General features: G+C 47.6%; 1 protein-coding gene across 10 annotated transcripts in view; it reads left to right on the top strand.

Annotated features, from left to right (window-relative positions):
- Positions 1–16,797, top strand: part of Ptk2 (protein tyrosine kinase 2) — a 228,940-nt gene extending 212,143 nt beyond the window's left edge. For 8 of the 10 annotated variants that reach the window (XM_076835444.2, XM_076835435.2, XM_076835439.2 and 5 more), the window contains 5 exons: positions 3,510–3,549; positions 4,272–4,378; positions 9,151–9,306; positions 12,571–12,651; positions 15,374–16,794. In XM_076835444.2, coding sequence (XP_076691559.1) covers positions 3,510–3,549; positions 4,272–4,378; positions 9,151–9,306; positions 12,571–12,651; positions 15,374–15,586 — 597 coding nt within the window. In that variant the 3' untranslated portion in view covers positions 15,587–16,794. Of the gene's footprint in view, positions 1–3,509; positions 3,550–4,271; positions 4,379–9,150; positions 9,307–12,570; positions 12,652–15,373 lie in introns of all 10 variants that reach the window. The other 2 variants (XM_076835445.1, XM_077105560.1) reach the window with 2 other exon arrangements.
- Positions 16,798–17,256: the final 459 nt, after the last annotated feature.

The following is a 17,256-nucleotide window of genomic DNA, read 5'->3' as shown; positions in this document are numbered from 1 at the left end:
AGCATCCCCTAAGCTCTGATGCCAAGGTCACCCATTACCAACCCGCAAAGCTTTGGCATTTTTCCCATCAGTGTGTCAGCTCAGACTCTGCTGGTAGCCTGAGTCTGACGTTCCTCAGCTCATAAGCAATGTTACATCACCCACCAAGCTCCTTTCCTAGGCTGAAAAGACTCAAGTGCATCAAGCATTCTTTCCTGACTTGTAAAAAAGTCTTCAAGGACTCACTAGTGAGAGAATTGCTAATAGGATGTTTATTAGAAAAGAAAAATTCTTTGTGTTCCAAAATGTGCACATAGAATATACTCAGAAAATATGTAGAACAAATGAATGAGATCTGGATAGGAGGATTACTCAGAAATGCCTTATTCATAAGAACTGTCAGACAACACGTGACAGGCCCACCTGCAATGTCATGATTTTCTGCATGCCAGATGTAGACAGTAGTAAGAGTGCTTGGTGCTTAGTACTGCAAAGTGCTGTGTGGAATGGGCTCCACATGATACTCATATTACTGTCAGACCCTGTTGTCACCTGTATTCCACAGATCCGTAGACTTGGCTGCTGCAGAGGCCTCCTTGCAGTGCCAGTCCCAGGCAGTAAACTCCTGTGGCCGCCTGGCAGAGCAGGCTTGTCTTACTTCCCCATGACCACATTGGTCCTTTTCTAAAGACAACGTTTAGTTTGGTACATTTCTTGGAACTCTTTAGCTTTAACTTTTTTTTTTTTTTAATATTTATTTTTTAGTTGTAGTTGGACACAATACCTTTATTTTATTTATTTTTATGTAATGCTAAGGATCAAACCCAGTGCCTCGCACATGCTAGGCAAGTGCCCTACCACTGAGGCATAACCCCAGCCCCTAACTTTAACATTTTTGAAATGTTCTGAGAGAGCTATTTGGGTAAAAAGCAGCACAGCTTGTGAACGAGTGTGCTGTAGCCAATGGTCATTAATGTGTAACTAGTGCATGCACCTAGTTAATAGTCATTAATGACTAGCTGATGGAAATTAACCCCTTCTGTGTGCATGACAAACAGAGTCACATCTACACCTTTAAGATGGCCTGTGAGTCAGTAGCGTACTCAATTTGTGACTGCAGCCCAGGACTGGGTACATCACTAGCTTCAGAGAAGAAGTATACTGAGGCCTGGCAGGCCCATGACACGTGGCTCAGTAGATGTGTGGAACATGGGCTTCCCTTCCAGCGCCTGCCCCTCCAGAGTGGAACCTGCTTGGCTGCACACAGACACATTTGTTAGGTGGTTTCAGAAAGTTTCAAAAATCAAGTTTTCTAGTTAATTGAGCTTGGTTGTCACCTAAAATCAACCAGAAAGCTCGCTGAGTTGAAAGCCTTTTAGGAATTGTGTAGATTTTACCGCCAAATCTTGGTGCAGCACAGCCAGCAGGCACTGCATCATGTTCTGGCCATATTAACCACCATACCCAGCCCAGGCTCCTCTGGCTACCTGGCACCTCGCTGCTCCCCAGGCGCGCTCTCTGTCCTCCCTTCTTGCACGTGGCTTGGCTCCTACCTAGGATGAGCTTGGCCATCACAGCCATCTCCAAGCCTGAGCTCAGGACTCCCCTTCCATTGGCCCTGTGCTGTCTGGAGTGGGCACAAGTGTCTCTTTCCACCTCTCTGTCAATTTCTGTTTAATTCAGCTTTTTCACCACTATGACTAAAGGGACTCAACCAGAGCAACTGTATAAAAGGAAAAGTTTATTTGAGGGCTCGCGATTTCAGAGGCCTTAGTCTTTAGAAGGCTGGCTCCATTTCTCAGGACTCAAGATGAGGCTGAACATCATGGTGGAAGAGTGTGACAGAAGGAAGCAGCTCACATGATGATCAGGAGGCAGAGAGAGAGGTCTCTACTTGCCAGATACAAACATATACCCCAAAGCCATTCCCCAATGCCCACCTCCTCCAGGAACACCCTGCCACTTCATTTGCCACTCAGTTAATCCCTATCAAGGGTTTAAATAACTGGTTTAGTTAAGACTCTCACAACCCAATCTTCTCCTCTCAACCTTTTTGCATTGTCTCACACCTGAGCTTTGGGGGGACACCTCATATCCAAAGCATGGCAGCTCCACAAGGGCAGGAGCTCTGGTTTGTACCCAGTATAGTATCAGCTACAAAGCAGGGGCTCAGTACCTGCTAGTTGAAGAAATGCAAGCGTGAACATGGCATGTAAGGTAGAAAGCACGTTGCTTAGGACCCCTCGCCACCACCAGGCTCTGAGAGTTTGCAAGGTTGGGAACCAGGGTGGGTACTAGGGATGCAACTCAGCAGTAGAGCTTGTGCTGGGCACAGTGTCACAGCACCTGCAGTCCCAGCCCCTGGAAGGCCAAAGCAGGAGGATCACTTGAGCCCACTAGTTCAAGGCCAATCTTTCAACATAACATAGTAAGACCCTGTCTCTTTAAAAAAGAAGAAGAAAATGTAAGTAGTTAAATTAGTTAGTTAAAACAGGATAAAATCAGGGTGTTAAATGGCAGGTTGAAAACAACTGTGATTCTGGGGAAAATAGCCATTTTAATTATATGTACTATTTCATTGTCCTGGTATTTTAAAGAAGTAGCTCTTTTCAATAGAAAACAAAGCATATTAAATTATGTGTATGTATCATTATTTTAAAATGAGCAAGAGAAGTTTTTCTTTTACAAGGTTGGGTATGGTTCTAAAACTTTTTTTTTCCCTATTTTAGTTATAAAACTCATTACTTTAGGTTGGCTGTATACCTCTAATCCCAGCAGCTCAAGAGGCTGAGGCAAGAAGATTGTAATTTCAAGGCCAGCTTCAGCAACTTAGCAAGTCCCTGCCTCAAAATAAAACATGAAAAATATGACAGGGCCTGGGGATGTGGCTCAGTGGTTAAGCACCCCTGGTTCAATCTCTACCAAAAAAACAAGGGACTCCTTACTTTAAATGCAGCGTCAGGCATAAAGGCCTGGAGAAGGACTGGTTTCCATTAGAGGCCTCCCCTTACCCAGTCCCTGTTTCCTTGCCTTGTCCTAGAACTGCTGGAGGGTTAAACCCGTTCTGATGTACACAGCGCGTTAGGGACATTGACAGCATGAGCCCATGGGGACTGCCAAACACCCCAGTGCTACCAGGTCCCTATCTCTTCATTGTTGATTGCACCCTCACTGTAATCAGAGGGGGTAGAAGGACCCTGAGCATGGGATAAGCAGTGGACACATGCTGGGAGGGCTGGGATTTCAGACCTTTGATGGTAACCAGAGACATCCATGTAGGAAAGTTCTAGATCTGTATGAATACCAGAGTACCCCCAGGTTGCCTTTGATACAGCCCTCCCCACACACTCTATTGGTGTGAGGTGTCACCTGCCTATTTCCCCACACCACTGAGCCCTGCAGGCAGCTGTCTTGTTCATCCCAATGCCCCAGCATCTGGCAGAGTTCAGGGGGTGGATGAATAGGGAGGAGAGTGGGATGGTCTTTCCCTGTATACACCAGTACATTGACTCAATTTTCCTTTCCCACAGACTGGAAACCAACACATCTATCAGCCTGTGGGCAAACCAGGTCAGTGAAGAAATGAGTTGTGTGTCAAAAGCTTGTGTAAGTGGGAGGGGAGGGGAGGGGAGGGGAGGGGGGATAGTAGGGGATAGGAAAGGCAGCAGAATAACAGTCACTAATATGGCATTATGTAAACATTGTGAATATGTAACTGATGTGATTCTGCAATTTGTATTTGGGGTAAAAATGGAAGTGCATAACTCACTTGAATCAAATGTATGAAAGATAAAAAAAATAAAATAAAAAAAATAAAAAAGCTTGTGTAAGTAGCTGGGTACAGTGGCACACACTTGTAATCCAGCCACTCAGAAGGCTGAGGCAGGAGGATCCCAAATTCAAGGATGGCCTCAACAACTTAGGGAGACCGTCAGCAACTGAATGAGACCCTGGCTCAATTAAAAAGTAAAAAGTGCTGGGGATGTGTCTCAGTATTTAAGGTTTAATCCCCAGTACCAAATTTTTTTTTTTTTTTAAATACTTGTGTAAATTGGCGGCAGGTTGGAAGTATGTATAGTGTCACAGCTGGGGGATGTCCACAAGATTTTAAGCCTTCCCCCCAACAGATCACAGCAAGTTTGGTTCTGACCACACTCAGCCATGACTGGAGTCCTGAAAAGCAGAATCTAATACTGTAACACCACAGGCCCTTAGGACAGGAGCCTGGTGCCAGTGCAGGGCATTGGCTTTCTTCATTACCCTTCATACAGGAAGTCCTTCTGCTTTTCCAGATCCTGCGGCTCCACCAAAGAAACCTCCGCGCCCCGGAGCCCCCGGCCACTTGGGCAGCCTCGCCAGCCTCAGCAGCCCTGGGGACAGCTACAACGAGGGTGTCAAGGTAGGCATCAAATGTGGGCATGCTCTGTTCTTAGGGTTGGTTGGATCCCTTTGTCCTTGGAAGATGACGTCTGTGTCATACAGTGGGTGGGGACAGCACAGAGGGGACCATAAGGGCCAGAACTCAGCTGGTTCTGAATCCCCTGAGAGCCAGGGAAGTGTTACCCAGACTCTCCCAGTTTTCTCTCATGATTGACTTTAGGGACTTTATCACATTCTGACTTTATGCCTACATCTTCCTCCCATGAGGCACAACGTGTCTGTGGAAATCAAGTGTTGATCTGATTTTTTAAAAAATCAAGTTTTGTAAATTAATTAAGCCATGTTGCCAGGGGTAAGTGAGGACCTGTGGGCCCACTTCGCCTCTAGGCTCATAATCGTGGTGTTAAGAAAAGCCTGTTGTCCATCCAGAGTCAGGATAGTTCACTGTGAGAACAGTAGAGCCCCCCCAACCCCGCTCCCGCCAAGAGCAGCACTGGCCCAGGCACAGCATGATTTTGCCCTTGATTGGGCTCATCAACTCTGCTCCTGGCTTGGAGCCGGAGCTCACCATCTGGCTCTCCCTGGCCCCCTGCCAAGCCTGAGAGCTGGGGCAGCTTTCCTCACCTGGACAGGGAGCCCCTCTGGCCTGGCCACTTAACAGCCAAACACGCCCCATATATTGACCAGAGGCATACCATTCCCATGATCTGACTCTCTGGAATCGGGGCAGGTGGTGGTTTGAGGGGCAGAGCTCTTCCCGACCTGGTGTTGCATGAACACATGGTACGCCTCAAAGTAGAAAGCACCCCAGGTCAGTGCACATGAGCTGGGCAGAGGTCATCTTTGCTCCACACACTCACTGCGATGTCGGAGTGCCTTCCCCAGCCAGGTGTAGTTCAGACCTTGTCCACATTCATCCTCCTGTTGGCCTCACACAGGGGAAGCAGCGTGCTTGTGGTCATTGGCTCTGGTGGCTGGGCTGGCATGCTGCTGCAGATCCATGGACTGCACATCTCTGCACTCTGCTCCAAGGTGCCACCTGTAGAGCTGCTCTAGCTGACCCCTGGTCAGGTATATGCATTCTTATCCCAAATCCCAGAAGAGAGCACGCATCCTCACCAGGGGTAGGGTTGCCCTGTCCATCCAGGAGGTGACCAGAGAGTGAGTGGGCTGGTGCTGGCGGGTGTAGCTGCTCCCTGAGGGGTGTCCAGCGAGCACAGCTAGGCTCACGCTGCCCTGAAACCAATGAATATCCAGAGCACTTATTGGCCAGTCGTCAGCTCCTGGGACCCTGCAGCTTCCCAGTGCTGTCAGGGACATGCGGGTATTCTCAGAAGCAGCAAAGACATGACCCTTTCTAATACAGATTTTTTAAGTAAAAATTTGAAAAACAGAATGGTAAAAAATCAGGTTAGTGAGCTTATTTTCATAAGCCACAAGACGAGACCTGCACAATGACTTGTGCTCCAGTGAAAAACCAACATTAGAAGCTGATGAGGAACCCCAGAACCCTGACACACCTTCGTGTCCCACACCTGGAATAACCTTGTGAGTAAACTCTTGGTAGAAACAATATGCTTGGGCTGGAGTTGTGGCTCAGCCGTAGAGTGCTTGTCTCGCACACGCTGGACCCTGAATTCGATCCTCAGCGCCACGTAAAAAATAAATGAGTGAAATAAAGGTATTGTGTCCAACTACAAAATAAATATTAAAAAAATTAAAAAGAAGAAACAATATGCTTAAAGTACATGAAGATTTTGCGGGCTGGAGTTATGGCTTAGTGGTAGAGTACTTGCCTCACACGCATGAGGCACTGGGTTCGATCCTCAATACCACATAAAAATAAAACAAAGATTGTGTCTACCTAAAACTAAAAAATAAATATTTAAAAAAAAAAAAAGATTTTGAAGTGATTAGTGTGGAGCCCATGCCCATTCCTTTATTATCTATCTGTAGTAAGTGTAGCCTGAAAGAATGATTGTTTTGATACAGAAATGTTGCCTTTAGCTAGGTATAACTAAAATAATCATTCAAATAACATTTAACCAGAAATCATCTCAGTTTTCCTTGGCAGCTTTGCTCTTGTGGCTTGGTTTCAGTGCTGGGGTCAGATCCCAAGCCCTATGCTGTCACACTCCCCCTGGAGCCTCCCTGGAGCTCTGGGGCTTCAGGCACCACCCTGAGGGGTGGGATTGGCCACACGGCTGGGGGACAGTTGATTGTCATTAATTGCCAGACAAGGAGTTTCCAAGTTGTTGCACTCTAGAAAATAGGAAACCAAGAACAGATGTTTCTCTAAACTTTTGGAGTGTCACCATGCGTGGTTAGAAGCACCATAAGAAGGGAAACCTTAAGCAGGTCACAGTCGTGGCAGGCCTTCTTCCACCCCTAGAATTGCAAACCATCCTGTTTCTTGGTGGAATATGCCCTTGGCACCCTCCCGAAGAAGCCATGTGTCTTCCTGTGTGATGGAGTCTATACAGGCCATCCTGGGAAGATAAACAAGACTGCACTGAGGTCCTCGCTGCAGAAAGTAAAAGGTAGCCAGCCCTTTCTTTTGAGTGATGAGTTCTAGAGTTCTTCATTCCAGTGCACATGGAAGTACCAGAGAGAAGTGCATCTCTACACTCAGGTGCTGGGGACACGTTTCTTTTGAGATACTTTTAAGAAGAGGAGAAGGTGCTTGTTTCTCCCATTCACTGCCTGTTCAGGCAGAGGACAGCCAGGGGTGGTTTTACTCAAAGTCATGGAACCTTCTCTTAAGAATTGGTTTAAGCTGGGCACATGCCTGTAATCCCAGCAACTCAGGAGCCTGAGGCAGGAGGATCGCAATCAAAGCCAGCTTCAGCAACTTAGCAAGATCCTGTCTCCAAAGAAAATATAAAAAGGGCTGGCAATGTGGCTCAGTGGTTAAGTGTCCTGGGTTCAGTATCCCCAATATTAAAAAAATAATAATAATAATAGTTGGTTCAAAAGAAGGATATTCTTTATACTTTCATTTTTAAAATAAGCTCCTGAGGTCTTTAAGCACACCAGGAATCTTTCTTGGGGCAGTGTAGCTAGATGCCAGTGCAGATTCCCAAGGATGCGAAGGGCCAGGTGTGGGAACCAAATCCCTGGGAAGTCAGGTGGCATTTCCAGTGATGAAATGTCCCCATCTCTTATGAAGAAGCCTCATTCTGCTGATCCTTGCACGGCTGCCACTTGTCACTCCCAGGCTTTGCACGCTGTCCTGCTCACGTATCTCATGGGAACAAGCGTGGTGCATGGCAAGGCTCTAAGTCACCCACTGTGCATGGAGCCCCCAAAAGAAAAGGTGGCTCCTGATGGCAGAGAGCAAGAGCGGGTTGCAGCCACAGCTGGTACGTTGCATCCTGCTCATGTGTTTAGGGAGGTATCTGCTGCTTGATTAATGTTGTTTTTCTTTTTTTCCCTTCCTCTGATAAATTCCTCTAACTTTTCCTCACCTCCGTTGGACAATAGCCATGGAGGGTAAGCACATTGTGTCTGTGTGTCTGTCCAGCTTGCTCTCTCACACCCAGCTCCTTGCATGTGACCCTGAACTAGCAAGTGGGAAGCCTGGTGCAGGAGTCGGGGGGCACTTTTGCTTGGTTCATTGTCTCTCATGACTGACAAATGCCAGAAACAGCACTGATGTTGGCTGAAAACTGAGAGGTGGACACCCTTGCAGTAGATGAGCTGTTCCTGCCCTTTTCTGTCCTGTACCCAGACTTGGGAACAAATGACTAATTCTGTTCCAGTCTCCTTGGGCAAGGTACCCAAGAGTTCAGAAACGGGCACTTATAGTCTTAGACCGAACACCAGCAGAAGATCACAATCGAATGACTATCATATACAGCAATTTAGTCTAAACGCACGTCTGTGCGCGTGCACACACACACACACACACACACAGTGTCTTTCTTGTAGTTAGTATAACTCTAAATGTTTTGGTGGTGCTGGGGATTGAGCCCATGGCTTTATGAATGCTAGGCAAGTGCTCTGCTACTGAGCTATACCCCATCCCCCAACTTGAATTTTTAATTACTGCCAAAAATTTGGTAGCGGCCACACATTATTCTACCTCTAGTACTCAGGTTATCTGGGTAACATATAATATCTCCTGTGTCCTTGGGTGGGCATATATGTACCTCGGGGCTTCATCTGCCCTTCATCTGGCCCACTAGAGAAGCTGAGGCTCAGAGCCCAGATTCACCCAGCAGGCAGCCGAGAGCTGTGGGAAGCAGCTTCCCCACCACTGGGATTTAGGAGTGTCCTGCAGGTAGATAGTGACCACTGGGGATGAACTCCCGTGTGAGAGCCTTCCATCATGAAGAGAGCGGGTTTCTCCAGGCAGCTCAGCTGAGCCATAAGCCTCCTCACTGCAGAACTTAAAGCCAAGGAAATGCTCGGTACTGGTGTAGAGTGTTCCATCATTAGCAAGTGACTTTCTGTGGAATTTGGTGAATCCTCAGATGTAAAGTACGTGGGTTGTTTCTCTTGTGGTGAATAATCTTGGGGTGTGGGGACACTGAAAGAATCTGGGAGTTTAAGTACAGCATATGTCATTCCATTTCATTTCCTTTAGCTGAGCTCAAAATTAGAAAAAAATATATTGCCAACTCTATTTGTCACTTGGGTGAATCACTTTATTGTCTCAAACTGAACTATATTCTATACAAACAAGAAAATCCATTATCTTCTGCAGTCTGCTTTGAAGTCTAATTTAGCTGTGGTGGTATTACGCCCACTGCTGGAGAGCAGAAGAATGATCTGCTTCTTTATTGTCAGCTTCAACCCCAGGAAATCAGTCCCCCTCCCACTGCCAACCTGGACCGGTCCAATGACAAGGTGTATGAGAACGTGACGGGCCTGGTGAAAGCTGTCATCGAGATGTCCAGTAAAATCCAGCCAGCCCCACCCGAGGAGTACGTCCCTATGGTGAAGGTGAGTGCAGCCTGCGGTGCACAGAGGCTGCGGTGGAGCTACTAGATGTCTCTGACATCTCCCAGAGTCAGACCTGATGCTTAGGAAGGTGTGAAGGCACCACATGGTGAGGACTCTGGAGACAGCCACCATCATTTTGAATCCCTGCTTTTCTCATGTCAGTAAACATTAGGATGGTAGGGTCCTGAAGGGATACCATCTTTCACAAATGTAGTCTCTAGTTAAAACAGCAGCTGCAGATGGGTACTGTCAGCATGAGGCATTTATGTAAAGTTGAAGAACATGCAGGAACATCCTCAATGAGTCCAAGAAGTACATGGGATCAGTAATATCCAGTTGAGATACTGTCCCTCTGAGGAAGAGGCAAAAGAGTATATGGACAATCTATCTGTGTTGGTTTTCTTAAACTAAGGGGTGAGTATGTGTGTGTTTTTTTAATTTAAAAAAATAAAAGAAGAAAGAGACCAAAATAAAAATACTGTGTACTATTTTTCAAATTGTGCTCAGTGGAATGGGATCCTGGGAGGTAATAACAGATGCTGTCCCAACAAGACTGCCCAGGAGGCTCAGCATTGCTCCTACCAGACCCTCATGATGGCACACAGGTGCTCAGAAGTGTCCTGCAGTTCAAAGAGTGCCATCAAACTTAGCTTTAGTGTTTTTAAAAGATACTGGCATGTGCTTTCCCGCCCCCCCCACGGTGGTAAGTTTATCATCCTTGGAGCCAAGTATGGTGGTGCACACCTGTAATTCCAGCAACTGAGGTAGAAGGATTGCAAGTTCAAAGCCAGCCTCAGCAATTTAACAAAACCCTGTCTCTAAATAAAATATGAAAAGTGCTGGGGATGTGGCTCAGTGGTTAAGCGTTCCTGGGTTCAATACTCAGTACAAAAAAAAAAAATTTGCCATCCTTGGGGATTAAAATGGAGCAAACTTTTACGTGCATTGATGAATATGTCAAAATCAATCCCGCTATTACATATAAACTATAGTACATGTGTAACTAGACAGCACTAGTAGGAACATTTCTTAAAATATATCATCTTCCCTCCCCCACATCTGTGACATTAACCACCTTCAGGCTGCTGAGAACCGTCACCAAGTCCAGCTCAAGCACTTTCTCTTTGCAAAACAGAAATTTCATCAGTTAAGCTCTGACTCCTCATCCCCCTCCTGCTCAGCCCCTGCAAGCCTCAGTTCTACTTTCTATCTTTGAATCTGGCTGCTCAGGGTCTGTCACATAGTGAAAGGCGTGCAGCATTTGTCTTATTGGGACGGGCTTCTGTAACTGGGAAAGATGTCCTCAAGGCTCCTCCCTGTGACAGCATGTGTCTGAGTCTCCTTCATCTCTAAGGCTGAGCAGCATCCTGCTGTACGTCCGTACCAGCTTTGGTTCATTCATCTGTCCATCTGTGGACACTTGGTTGCTTCTACCTGGTGGCTCTCATGAATAGTGCTGCGGTGCACGTGATGTACAGGTAGCCCTTCGAGGCTCTGCCTTCAGTCCTAGTGTGCAGTCAGAAGAGGAGTTCTGGCAGGCACAGCAGCCCTGTTGTGATCCTCCCAGATCCTGCCACCACGCTTCCCAGCAGCTGTACCTCTGGCTTCCCCACAACCTGTGCGAACTCCGGCTGCTCTGCTTCTAAACTGCATGGGTGGGTGGCTCTCTGTTTTGTTGTGTGATTGCTTTGAAGAAATGTCTATTTAGTTCCTTTGCCTGTGCTTTAATTAGGTTTTTTGTAGTGTACCTATTGGCAATCTTTGTAGAAATACCGTCAATGTAGAAAAGCTACTTAAAAGCTGTGATATTTCTTGATCATTCTGGTTCATGTTTTAAACTGTGCTCCTGTGACTATCATAGCCAAAGTTCTTCTGGGAGAACATGATGAACCCATAGCCAAGTTTGAAAAAAAACTCAGCAGTAAACAAAAGCACTTCGGATTTCAGACATGTCAAGATTGTGCATGTTGATTTAATAGCAACTTCTGCTTTAACTATCAGTCATGTAGTCTGTGGGATGCTCCATTCATCACCTGGCCACTTAGAGTGGTGGTCCTGTAGGACTATATGCTCAAGTGGTACTGCAGCCATCCTAGTTGTACAGGCAGATGCCTTGGTGTTCGCATGAGGACGGTTGCCCAGCAATGCCCACCCAGAGCATCTCCCTCTTAGGTAAAGCCTGACTGCTTTGGTCAGATGATTCCACTCCTTTTGCATGCTGACCCAAGTATAAATGCCATTTTCATACTGATTTTATTCATATTACATATTGACATACTGGTCATACATCTTGGATCCTCATAAGAACAACAATACCAATAATTTGAAATTTAGCCTGGCACTGGCACACACCTGTGATCCCAGTGACTCGTGTGGCTGAGGCAGGAGGATCGAAGTTCAAGGCCAGCCTAGGCAACTTAGAGAGACCCTGTCTCAGTAGAGGACTAGGAGGTGGGAGCAGTGGCATACGCCTATAATCCCAGCAGCTCGGGAGGCTGAAATAAGAGGATCACGAGTTCAAAGCCAGCCTCAGTAAAAGCGAGATGCTAAGCAACTCAGTGAGACCCCGTCTCTAAATAAAATACAAAATAAGGCTGAGGATGTGGCTCAGTGGTTGATTGCCCCTGAGTTCAATCCTTGGTATTCCCTCCCCTAATAAAAAAAGGACTAGGGATATAGTGGTAGAGTGTCCCTGGGTTCAATACTAGAAAAAAAATGAAATTGAAAATGATGATGTTCTAGGAAGTTAGCCCTTGTCTTAACAACTCACATGGATTATAAGAATGGATGGAGTGTGGAGTGGAAGATTCAAAATGGCCTCAAGAATAGATTCCGTGCGCACACATGAGAAAGGTGGCATCTGCCTCACCTGTGTGGGCACCATCGTCTTCCTGGGTCAGGTGGGAACAGGGCATGCCTATTTCCTAGTGTCTATGTGATGCTTCTTACCTGAGCAACTGCTCTGGTACATTATGGTGAAGGACAGACAGAGATCTGCATCTTTACAGAGGGAAGGAGCCTTGTAATGTACTAGATGGGATCAGCACTAAGAGAAAGAAGTGCAGAATTTTTTATTAAAACTGTTAGAAACTCTGTGTGTGTGTGTGTGTGTGTGTGTGTGTGTGTGTGTGTGCATGCGTGCGTGCGTGTGTGTGCACGGCGCACACATGCAGGTTCATGCACACTTCACTTGCAAGGTGAAATGGTCAGTGCCACCATGAAATTCCTATGTGCTCTAACCCTGGCCGTGGTTTTGTCTATTAGGAAGTTGGCTTGGCCCTGCGGACACTATTGGCTACCGTGGATGAGACCATTCCTGTCCTCCCAGCCAGCACACACCGAGAGGTAGGCACAGCACTGGAAGGGTCATGTGTGGGGCCACACACAGGAACAGCTGTGGTGCTGAAGGTCCTACATCAGGACCAGCAGAGGCTGGCTCTAGGTGCTCCACAGGTGATAGCCCTTCTGTTCGCTCTGTCTCCTGCCAAGATCAGCACCTACTCAGGCTCAGAGCCATTGTGTGAGGCCTTCCCCTGAGGAACAGGGTAGCCGTGAGCACTCAGGGAAACTGCTGTCGGTGCTGAGCTCTTCCAGAGTGGGAGACGCATTTCCTCTTCCTTTGAATGCTCCTTCCCAAACGTTGGTATTTGCAAGTGATACTGGCTTTCCCTTTAAAATATTCTCTTAAATTAATAAATTTTACTAAAAGTTTTTAAGGGACCAAAGTTCACCCCAAATATTGTCTCCTAGCAACAATCATCGCTTCCACCACCTTTCAGTACTTTTGCCTCATTCTTACTTACAAATGAAGGGCAGTGTACTTGTCAGAGTGCTCTCAACATGGTGACACTCTTCAAATAACTGAGCCTGTACTTGGTCATTAAAGTCAGTGTTGGGCTGGGGTTGTGGCTCAGCGGTAGAGCAATTGCCTAGCATGTGCAAGGCCTTGGGTTTGATCCTCAGCACCACATAAAAATAAATCAATAAAATAAAAGTATTGTGTCCAACTACAACTAAAAAATAAATATTAAAAAAAAAAAAGTCAGTATCACCAGGCATGGTGATGCATGCCTGTTGTCTCAGGCTGGAGGGTTAGGGGAGGCAAGAAGATGGCATATCAGTGTCACATCTTAAGCAGGCAGGACTCCTGAAGTGGAGTGGAGTCCTTCTCAGGATGTCACATCTGAGGTGACATCACCATTGACATCATTGTCTGGGTGATGTCAATCTGGGGAGCTGTATCTTGCCTCCTAAGGGACAGTGGGACACAGCAACCATTGGTGGTTCCTCTATCAGTGACAGAACCACGTAGTTCCTCTTGAGTGTCTCTACAGTGCAGCTTTTTCATAGCAAGCAGGTCCTCACTAGTTTACCTGCTTCTCTGGGGCTCTGAGCAGTTTTCCACGATCAGCAACAAGTTTGCCAGAAAGCAGAGGAGTTCATGACCATAGGCAGGAAAAGGGGTCTAACAAGGATTTTTCTGCAGGACCATCATCAGCACTTACTGCAGCCAGTAGCTGAAGTCACTACTCGCACTCCTGATTCTCAGGCATATAGATCCCTCTCCCTTATTCCTTGTTGTTGAATCATTCTTTAAGAGGAGCCTTCCTGTGGGCCTGCTTCCCCGCCCACTGCCCCTCCTGCTGCTACACTGAGTGTGGTTGTCCCCAAGGTGCCACCCATTTGTATTAAAGAAAACCCCTCATCTTGGCAACCCACCCCACTTCCATAGATCCAATTACTTGTTGCTTCCCAAGCCCGTGTATGGTAGGGCCGTACTGAGCTCAGTCTCCAGCCATCTGTCAGCTGCTGGCAGGAGCCGTCTGCTTTTCCCTGCTTGCTTCCCCAGCTAGGGCCTACCACACACTGGCCACTTGCCCCTTCAGTCCCCTCTGCATGGGACACAGACACTTTGATGAGTCTCGAGTGGGCCTCATCCTCACCAACCACTGTCACCTCCTCAGACTGCCATAAGACTTGCCTTCCTCCCCTGCCACCAGAGCTCTCTTTCTGAAAGAAAGAGGTAGATCTCTAGATTACATTGTTCCCTTCCTAAAAATCTGATCTGCCTAACCACCACCAAGCTCAGCAGGAGAGGGTCAGCTGGGCATGGCCTGCGAGGTCCTGCAGTTGAAGCCAGCCCACTCACAGTGCAGGCCAAGTCCAGGCTCTCCTGGGAAGCCTCTGAGGCAGGGTGAGTTGCCCCTTCTCACTGTGCATTTCTGTTGTGCTACTGTCTCTGGGGGTCTCAGGCAGTCCTGTGCCTGGCCTGTGTGTGCAGACATGTCTGACTGTTTCTCATGTCACAGCACACGGTACCTTGTGCATGTTAAGTGCTCAGAAAGGGCCACAAGAGCAGATGGCTGTCACCCCTGGCTGAATGAACAGGCGGGCTCATGAGACTCCACACACAAGCCTTTGCCCCCATGGGGGCAGTAGGCGAGTCCCGTGCCTGCTCACGCCAAGGCAGGGCCAGGGCCTTCTGACACCGAGAATCGTCCCATGCAGTTCCGGGAGGTCCAGAGAGGTATCAGGAGTCCAGACCCAGGCTTTTGTCTTGTCTTGGCCTTCAGCAGGTCACTTTGACCTCAGCTGCCCGTGCTGATGTGGGAGAATCTGGACCAGGTAATCTCTGAGATTCTGTCAGGTTCTATGTTTTACTTTAAAACAAAGGAAAGCCCGGCCAGACAGTGAGGTGGAAGTCCAGACAGCAAATGCAGAATGGAGAGGACGTCCTGGTGACAGTAGGGCTGTAGGTGGAAGCAGGACTGGTGGGCAAGCACACGTGCACAGGCACACGACACTGGCCAGAGTTCCCAGGGAGAGAAAGGTTTTCCACCCTGTTGCTTCTAAGGAGGATTTATTTGAGGGAAAGATTTTTTTTTTCTCATGGTGGCACCAAAAGAAAGGCTTGTGAAATTGTGTAGAGAAGGGGCAGAGGTGGGGTCCAGTGGGAGAGTGCATGCCCAGCACTGGATTTTATCCCCAGCCCTGCAATAAAAGACAAGAAAGTTCCCTGAAAGGTTCTTTAGAAGCCATCCTCCTGACCTGCCTCTTGTCCTTCCAGATCGAGATGGCACAGAAGCTGCTCAACTCTGACCTGGGAGAGCTCATCAGCAAGATGCGGCTGGCCCAGCAGTGCGCCATGACCAGCCTGCAGCAGGAGTACAAGAAGCAGATGCTGACTGCCGCCCATGCCCTCGCAGTGGATGCCAAGAACCTGCTGGATGCCATTGACCAGGCGAGACTGAAGATGCTTGGGCAGGCAAGGCCGCATTGAGCCCGCCCGGGGGGCTGTACTTCTTCCCTGGGAAGGTGTTCACGGCCTTCCACCAGCAGCCAGAGCCAGCGTGTCCTCAGGCGCCAGCACCATAGCTCCAGCCGAGCAACGGCTGGCTGAAAACCTCTCACATAAGTTTAACCACATCTTGACTTGGGTTCCTTTTTGTTATTCTTTTTAAATCATGGGGTTCGGAAAAGTCTGGGGTCCATAATGTGGCATTTTTCAAGAATGAAAATTATACAGTAAGAAGCTTTCAAGAACATGAAGGCCAGATGCAATGGTGCATGCCTGTAATCCCAACACCTGGGGACACTGAGGCAGGAAGTTTGCCAGTTCAAGGCCAGCTTCAGCAACTTAGCAAGACCCTGTGTCAAAATGAAATTAAAGCAGAAATGTGAAGAGCAGTTGGTATTCCTGTTGGGGTGTTTTAGTGGGAATGGCCTGGGGGCTGTGTTCATTCCTGACCTGCCTTCACTGAATATAGGAAGAAGAGAATGTGGTGAAGAATCCCAGGAGACCCAGGAGGCTGAGGATTCCTTTCTTGCCATAGCATTATTATCCAGACTGGGGTTTGGCTAGAACACCCTTCTGTTGCAATATGCTAATCCCATTTACAAAGAAAGAATATAAAAGCTATATTTTGAAGACTCAAATCATTTCAGAAAAAAAAAAAACTAGCACCCTTCTGTCTCCCGCCTTTCACTTTACATGGACATGGAAGCGCTGAGCTGGAGCCAGCTGCAGAGCCCAGCCAAGACTCAAAACTCGTGTCTTCTCACCAGGATAATGTGCCCGTTGTTTGTAGCAGTGTAATTTCTCTTGGAAGCAGAAACACTTTGTACCAGAGCACCTCCAAACTGCAGCGAGGAGTCCAGAACCACCGTTTTCCATTTTTATATGATTTATAAGGAAAGATTAAAGCCATGTTGACCCCTCACAGCCACGGGCGCTGGCTGACCCTCATCGTGTCTGTCTTCCCCACAGAGAACTAAGCGGGACGCAGGGGTTTGGTTCTCTAGATGTCCAGCTGTTGCACCATCGTCCTCTTAGATCATTCTGAAGAACACACCCTCCCTTTAGTTTGTCGGGGGATATGAATTATTCTCAGGAAGAATATAATGAACTGTACAGTTACTTTGACCTATTAAAAAGGTGTTGCCGTAAGGCTCTTGTTCCAATGTGCTTTCTTTTGATTCTTCCTTCAGATGACCTAGAGTTTTTCAGCGGGGTTGCTAGATACAGTAGCAAGTTCTCACTGATGCTGTTTTCCTTGTTCCTGTGTCTCTGAGCATCTGGAGGCTATCCCGAGGCTGGCTGCCCACATCAGAATGCTGGCTCAAGTGCTCCTGCAGGGAAGGCTCCCTCTGCAAGCCTGGCGTCGGAATCACCCGTCCAGACTCAGGAATCCATTTGGGCACAAGGCCCTTTTTAAGGGAGTTGCTGGCTTTGGTCTCCCAGGCCCTCCCTGATCTTGCTGCAGTCTCTGAACCACAGAGCAAATAGAACTGAGTCCCCCAGCTCCAGGACTATGGGAAGGAGAAGGCTTAGGAACAGGGACCCGAGGGGAGGAATCTGGGGGAGTGTTCTCAGATAAACACATCTGTGTAGCTGCACGGTCGGCTCCATCTTGTGCTGTGTGGCATTTTCTTCATCCGAAGGAAGCATCA

This window comes from Callospermophilus lateralis, chromosome 16, assembly GCF_048772815.1.
Source record: "Callospermophilus lateralis isolate mCalLat2 chromosome 16, mCalLat2.hap1, whole genome shotgun sequence".
NCBI classification, from domain to species: Eukaryota; Metazoa; Chordata; class Mammalia; order Rodentia; family Sciuridae; genus Callospermophilus; species Callospermophilus lateralis.
Note: the sequence above shows the minus strand (reverse complement) of the source record. Positions and strands in the feature narration are given on the sequence as shown.